This window comes from Cupressus sempervirens, chromosome 5, assembly GCF_028749045.1.
Source record: "Cupressus sempervirens isolate cs-2001-9-10 chromosome 5, ASM2874904v1, whole genome shotgun sequence".
In the NCBI taxonomy this organism is placed as follows: Eukaryota; Viridiplantae; Streptophyta; class Pinopsida; order Cupressales; family Cupressaceae; genus Cupressus; species Cupressus sempervirens.
The window spans coordinates 654,427,588-654,435,880 of NC_143122.1; the positions used below are offsets into that span (position 1 = coordinate 654,427,588).

The 8,293-nt window shown below is 34.7% G+C and overlaps 1 protein-coding gene across 1 annotated transcript; it reads right to left on the reverse strand.

Annotated features, from left to right (window-relative positions):
* Positions 1–1,352: 1,352 nt before the first annotated feature.
* On the reverse strand, positions 1,353–7,199 carry LOC149557590 (auxin efflux carrier component 2-like). Its single transcript, XM_089832229.1, has 7 exons — positions 6,317–7,199; positions 4,222–4,844; positions 3,386–3,674; positions 2,690–2,775; positions 2,276–2,433; positions 2,077–2,153; positions 1,353–1,973 (listed from the first exon to the last, which is right to left on the reverse strand). Exons 1-7 carry the CDS (start codon positions 6,943–6,945, stop codon positions 1,907–1,909), a joined length of 1,929 nt encoding a protein of 642 aa, XP_089688355.1. The 5' UTR covers positions 6,946–7,199; the 3' UTR covers positions 1,353–1,906.
* Between the last annotated feature and the right edge of the window lie 1,094 nt (positions 7,200–8,293).

The window sequence follows — 8,293 nt, forward strand, 5'->3', positions numbered from 1 at the left end:
ACACTTGGTGCAAATATCCTCACATTCAATGATATGTTCACACACTCAGAAAATTATGCTCTTATAACACTTGGTGAAGGATACTACCCTTACAAACTGAGACACAAAAAAATTGACAAGTAAATTGAAAAAGTATGAAAGAAGCACTTACTTATGGTTATCCCAATGAAACATGCTAAATCTATATGATCATTCTCACTACAATAATCTGCTAGCCAAAGTCACCATACGCATTACTAAAGTTGTTCTAAGTAACCTTTATTTGCCTATATTATTCTAAGAAATATAATTATCCTGGAATCTTCCAGAAGGTGTCACCTCTTTGATTTATGGTGGACCACTTTTCTATCCTTTCTCTTGGCTCAAAATATGCCAAAAATGTGTCCAAAATAGTTTTTGATGTGAACGAGAGTTTTTTAAAATCATTTTTAAAGTCTAGAACAACTTATGGAGACCATAGATTGTGGTGTGGAACCTAATCAAGCCCCCCTTTTGAATTGAAGACCTCAAATAGCTCTACACCATGCCTTTCCTAAATCACTATTTGATTAACCATTCAGTCATTTGAAAGTCCAAAATTCAAGTTAATTTTTTAATAGCATTTTCAAACCCTAAAACCTTATTTGTTGTCCAAATGAAATAGGATATTGACGTGATTCTTTTTCTAGTCATCATAGTTTCTCATTTTGCTTCTTGGATAATTTTTTAGGTTAAAATATGTACAAATGAAAGCTTACTAAAAATAGTACCCTATGATTTTTAGCCTTTATTTAAAAATAGAAATATTTTTGGATCATTCAAGATTTCTCTTAAACCATGGATGCTTCTACAATAGGGAGAAGACCTAGTAGTTGATCACTTTTACTTCACTCTTCTCAAATTCCTACGTGGAAATTTCAAATGAGCCCCAAACTTTTACACCAAATTAGTTGGTGAGTCTCCTACTTATAAGTACAATTTGAGAATCACATCATCAAATATAATGCCACATCAATATACCTTGTATACTAACTTAAGTTTTATTAATGTGCTAATACACCATCACTTGATTCATTGCTATTTTATATTTAAGAAATATATTTCATTCAATTATAAGAATCATCATAACACTAACAACTTTAAAATCACAATTATTATTACAATATTGTTAAAATAGTAAACAATAAATCAGTTTATAACAATTTTTGAAGAACTTTCAACTATTAAATTCTTTCCAACAATTAAAAAATACTCAATGTAATAGTTAAAATCATATTATAAACACTTCAATAATATTGAATTCAAATCTTCTTATAAACACTTCAATAACATTATATTATAAAGTGTCATACTCATAAATATATGCAGAAATATTAATGAAGCAAAGATGTTACTTGATTTCTTTTGAAATTGAAACCACACCTCTAAATATCAAATATGAGTGAAGCTCTAGCAACTTGTACAAATTAGGAACACAGGTCTTCCCTTGGTCAGAAATATTAATAAAGCAAAGATGTTACTTGATTTCTTCTGAAATTGAAACCACACCTCTAAATATCAAAAATTAGTGAAGCTCTAGCAGCTTGTACAAACTAGGAAAACACATCTTCCCTTGGTCCCGTGCATTGCATATAAAGTACAAGATGGTGGTGAAGAGCAATACATGGATACTCTAGAACTCAACAAAGACTAAGATAATTGCATATCAATGGATAAGATATCCATATTTCAAATTCTAAACCAAAAAATAGGCACACTTCTATAAACCATTATTTCCAACAGGTCCTGTTGATTAGGAAGCTTGGAAGGCGACTTATAGTTCTCTATCTATGATGCCAATGGAATCAAATGATGTGATAGTGACTTTCAAATGAACCTAAGGAGTGATTACACAAACTACAGAATACAAATACATATGTTACTTTTGTCATAGACCCATGAGGAGATAATAAAGTACTGTTATTGGTAATGCGATCAGCATTCCAAATATCACCCTGTAATCACAAAGAAGTGATGGAGATTGATCAGTGCATTCCTTCTTCCTTCACACTTTTTAACATTTAATGACATAGGTAAATAGATTTGCAATGAACTTACGCTGTGCTTAGAATTTCAGGATGTACGTTGTACTCCTTGGCAAAAACAAATGGAACTATGCCTTGAGGAAGTGCTGCCTGTAGTATTACATCAAAGTCCAGAAATTTTCCATTAAAACCCATGAATTGTTACACGTCTTATGAACAATTTTGAGATCTTAAGAGATTAAATCTTCTGAATTGGGTTTTGTTGAGTGTACCTGAACAATGGCCACATGTAACAGTTTGCCTCTGAGTCCAAAGGGAATGGATGCAGCTGCCATTACAGCTGGACCAGTAATGAATCTAACTGCCATTGCAAATGCTGCAACCGATTTTCCGCAAGCTATGATTCTTGGTTGAAGTGCCATGAACAATCCTGTTTGTCAGCAGTATATAATGGTCAGAATGATTTTGTCTTATAGCATTCGTTGTGAAGTTTAGCTGGAAATTCTGAAACATAAAATTTTATTTGCGAGAACTTTTAGATTTGATTGTGAAAAGTTTTTTTAGCATCAACATTTCGAATCACACTCGTTTATCCATCAATAGGATAAAACTAAGTATTAAACTAAATATTAAAAGCAAAAGGATAAATAAGAGTTACAAGGAGAGGCCTTGCCAAGAATCCTTACCCAAGCTAAACATGGCCATGCCGAGACCAGCATCAGATAAAATGGCAATTGAACCATACACCAATTTTGGCATTTTGATATTCCACCTTCAATCAATACCCATCAGAAAACAACATATGCAGAGAACAAAATAGATTTTCATCTCAAAACTTTCATTTCAAAGAGTAGATGTGATCTGATCCTAGGAAGCAGAAAAATGGTTATTTGTATAGGTAAGTTTTGAGATAGTAGATATGATTATTTTGTCCTTTTTAATAAGGATGCGGCTATCTTCCTGTTTGAAAATTACGAAAACACAGCAGATTTTCACAAAAAATTTAGCATGAATTCTTCTCGATTTGAATGGTTAATAGCAGAAAACAACAAGAGATCGCTAAAAAATCATTGCGTTTTTTGCAGATCTGAGGAATTTTTTTTTTCAGTATTTTGACTTTTTCAATTTGTCGAAGCATAGCCCGCGCCATTATATAATGTATAATAGCTTTTGATTTTAATTCTGTACATTCTTCAATAAATTTGAATCATTGAATGTGATCAAAAATTGTTGATTGGAACCCTTACAGAATTAAAACCAAAAAAAACTATCCTACACTTCATAGATTTTGTTTACTTTTTATGATTAATGTGAATGACTGGCATTGTTATTCCCAAAGAGATCAGTAAAGATTAATGAAAGCATAAGAAATTAGAGAATACCTGTAAGCCACAAGTGACCATATTAGACCTAATATACAAGCATAGGTGTTGGGATTCCTTATGAGCTTCCTCCACACCATGACTAAGATAAGCCTGGTCATCACTTTTGCAGGTGGCATTTTTACTGCACTTTTGCTTGCTTCCAATTGCTTTTTCCCCTGCTCGTCTAGAGAGATACTAGAGCCCAATTTAGAATTGGGGCTCGCCATCTCTACATCTGAAGTAATGCCTTTCTTTGCTGGACTGGCAACGTATTCTTGATATGATCCACTCGACTCCTGTACCATGCCTATTCATCCACCAAAAGAGTCCCTTTAACAATGGAAACTTAAAGGAAAAGGGAAAAAATGATTTCAATACTTTTAGCTGTAAGCATGGTTTTCACATTGTACACTAGCTTTATATGAAGACAATTATTCCAAGATGAACAAATCCTTATATGGATTTTGCTTTATATTGGAACTTGCCGGTACAATGTATTCATAGACAACATTCTACTGCTTTGTGTGGAGCTTTCTCAAACTACATGTACTTTAGCTCTCCTATAGAAAATTCCTTGCATTTTTCCAATATTCCTAAACTTTTCTCATAGGGATAATTTTCCAACGTATGCTGGAAATCTCACTTTTTATCTTGAAAACATAAAACAAAGAAATTTAAGAGGATCCCACAAAAGAATCTTATGATCAGTGGAGTGCTAACCTTTTTCATCTAGAAGTGCATATAACAATTTGGTTTATTGCTACAACATTAATTTGTTATTATCTGCATAATGCAAATCAAAAGAGGAATCAAACCAAATATGTGATTTGAAAGCTATAACATTCTAACTTTACCTTTGCTCTCAGTGATATGATGGTCTAATGCCTCGGCTTTAGGATCACTTCTACCACTGTTATCTGCAGCTTCTTCAGGCTGGTTTGCTTCAGATATGGTTGATGGGCCAGAACTCCTAGCAAACATATGCACTTCCTTATTACCCTCATTGACATTTTGATTCACCGATGGATTCATTTCATCTGTTTTAGCCGTCTTGCTATCATCCGGTGACAAAATTCCAGGGTTTGGAGAAGGATATGACTCTGTTACACCAGTCATACTTCTTCCCAAGCTTTTCTGTGGCCTTAGCCGATAAGGAGGCATGGAAATAGAATGCTGATGGTGTCCAAATCGCCCATAGTTCGAACCCCTGGATCCTTCCTCCTCGAAGTTAGAATTTCTGGGTGTGAGACCTCTGGAAGAATTCAAAGAATACATATCTGTAGAATGGTAATTTGAATGCCGGGGGCTCAGATTAGGAGCTCCTCTGTGACTTCCAGAGAAAGTGGTGTAGAAATCATGATTGAAGCTTGAGCCTCTCGGGGTAGGATTGCAGGAGGATTGGAGAGAAAAGATCTCCGCGCCTGTTAGATTGGAAGCCCTCGGTGTGAGAGAAGGAAGAGATGCAAACCCCTGCGATCTGTAACAAAAATGAAATATCAATCACATGATTTAGATTAAAAAAAATTGGTTTGTAGAGCTGCTTGAAGCACATTTAAGAAGTATTGGCTAACCATTCTTGTTAGAGTGGGGTTCTCATTACCACAAAAGATCATTCTGTTAGTGTCCAATACAACCACTCAACTTATAGTACACAAGATGATTAAGCCCTTGTCACAAATCCTGATGAGAGTGTTAGAACAATTTGCCAACAATTCTATGTGAGGTGCTGCTGCTAGTTTATAAAAACAGATTCCATGAAATCAAACTAGGATTTATCACATCAAATAAGCAAACAAAATAGACTAGAAAGATGACTGCTGAATTGGTTAGCAGGGCTCTTGAAAGTACAGTCAATAAATATTGCCTTACAATTTTATGGAGGGTAGATTGCTAGTTTCTAAAATCTGCTTATTAAGGATCAACTAAAATTATCATACTAGAAGAGGGAACAGCCCCAATCAGATGAGATGACTACTTGTGATATTGCTTTCAGGATTTAATTATGTAATTTATGAGTCAAATTCATTGACCCATGTTTCATGAGTAGTGTTTCACATGAACCCTTCCCTTATGAGAATAAATGGAACTTTTCGCAGTCATTGGATCAAGGTGATTCTCACAGAGGTGAAGCTCCGAGTACTACTCCAGCTTGAGCATGCTTGGCTATAGAGTTTCCTCCATGTTTAAACCCACTCTGCTTGCAACCCCATTACTGATTTGAATAGTAGAACTTATGAAACTGACTTCAATAACTATTGGATAACAGATTTATGGTAGGCAGTGTTGTTAGTTTAAAAAAGCTGTTTCCATGAGATGAAACTAGAATGTATCACATCAGATGAGCTAATAAGCCAGATAAGACAAGATTATTGCTGAATTGGTCAATAGAGCTCTTGAATGTACAGTCAATAACTATTGCCTAGTGATTTTATGGAAGGTAGAGTTGTTGGTTTCTGAAATCTGTTGCTTTCGAATCAACTAAGTTTATCACTTAACATTATCAGATTTCAAGTTCTTTTCAGGATTCGATTATGTGTATTTTTTAGCATCAATGTCTCGGATCACACTGCGTGATCCATCATTAGGATGAGAAGATTTATAATATAGCTCCCTCCCATGAAGGGCATCAATTAACATTATCAGAATTCCCGCAATCCATTTGTAAAGCAAGTTTTTTTCTGGATTTGATTGTGTGTATCACACCAGAACAGAAAACAAACCGAATTAGATGAGATGGCTGCTGATTTGATTTGCAGAGCTTATGGAACTGAAGTCAAGAACTAGTGGCTAAGGGAAAGTACTGTTAGTAATGAAATCTATTTCTACGAGATCAATTGAAACTACCACACTAAAAGAGAAAAGAAACAAAATTTGTTCAAAACAAATTGTTTGTGAATTAGGATTTTGGATGCAAATGAAATTCCGATTCAAGCGAGGGTTATCATATACCTAGATCTGCTGACAGTTACTCGAAGCTTCCCATTTCCTCTCACCTCTGCAAAAGTCTGCAGAGGTTCTCTTCCATGCAAAGAAACAACGTCAGAGTCCACCTTCAAAGAGGTAATTTCAGCGGCAGATTCAGGAAACTGCTCCATAATAAGTATCTTAGCTCCTCTATACTCAAACAGCACCATCATGAGGGTGTACCAGATAACACTCTGCAACACCACTACTTGCACCATTAAGCTACCTGAAAACTCTCCATACATTCCCTTCAGCAGGGGAATCCCCATCACAAGCGTATTGGGCAGTGTAGACAAGGCAAACAAAGTGATCATCCATTCCAAGCTCCCATTCTTCCCAAACTGAGCCCAAATGCCCAACACCAACAATACAATACCCTTCTGCAAGGAATCAGCAGCAATGAATCTGTAATTCATGGCGTATATATTGTTGGTGGAGATAAAGTGAAAGGACAGCAAGGGAACTGCAAAAATGGCTACAAATCGGTTTATTCCAGAGCACTGATCAGGGGTAAAAATCTTCCACCATTTCACAGATCCATATGCCAAAATCATTGCCACATACAGTGGTACTACTGCTGTTAGCACATTGTACAGGTCCTTCGCAGTAATCATCTTTCTACTTTGAAAATAGAGCGCAACTCTTGTAACTGAACCTCTTCAACTAAGAGCCAAAGACTCCCGTTTCATCAAAAACTGAAAACTACATTCTTGGATTGCTACAAAAGGAAGCTACTTTTATATTTTTCTTTTGTCCATAGAATCCATAGCTCTCATTGTCAAATGGGCATTTCTATAGCTCTGATCTTCAAGAGGCTGCTTTGCTTCCCCTACCCCGAATTCCAACAAATTTAAACCGCCCATCCTGTAGCGATAGGATCAGCGAAAATGAATATATAGACAAGTACTCAATAGAAACGAGCATCTTTACTGCTGTCAGTGGGTTATGATGTAAAGGGGCGTTGACGAAAGCAAAAACAGACGTAGAGATTTTCTGTATAGAAGACATATATATTTGCAGCATGTCAAAAGGCGAAATTCAGCTCAATGTTTGGAAGAATTATGTGCTACGCAATTGACCAGAAATCATTTTGACAGAGAATTTGAGGCCCCAGTCGTGGGCCTATCTCGATTCGTACGAGCTTTTATTGCACCTGCATGTCACTAGAAAGAAATTAAGTACTCCTTACCCACGGTAAACTATGGCCAAACTTCAAGAATCCAAGATCCACTGCTGGCTATCTTCTAATAATCTGAAGTTAACAATTCTTTTTTTCCAATGAATGGTGCAGAATTGCAGTGGAGTTAAACGCCAGGGAATTCTGATCTTTATCAATGATCAAAGATTTTTGGAATATTATGTTTCTACATGGGTTGTAAATATAGTCTAGTATAGAATGACTGTTGTTAGAAGAATGAAACAACAATATAGACAATCGGATTTGTAGACTTCACTTTCCAGATGTAGTAAGGAGGAAAATTCTTCATAAGTTTACGAGAGTAAATTGAACTAACATATACTTTTTAACTGATTGCATTAAGGATTTTTTAAAGTATACTAGGGATAAGATTTTGTATATGTAATAAAAAGAAAAATTGTCAACTCTTATAAGAGTAAGTTTGTATATGTAATAAAAAAAGGGAATTTGTCAAATCTTATAAGAGTAGATTGAAATGATATATATAGTTGTTGGTTGATTGTTGTTAATTTATTAAATATATTTAAAAAAATATGTAACATATATAATTGATGAACATTATTCTTGTTTGTTTTCTATAATAATCATTAGGAAACATTTGAATCTATTGAGAATTACATAAATAATAAATTAAAATTACAAGTAATTATTATTTTTAGTAGAGATTATCTAAATATAGCAAAAGGACAAATATGTAATACTTCTAATCAATGATAATTATTTTTCCATTTTTTACTATTGTGATCATTGGAAAGACTTGAAGC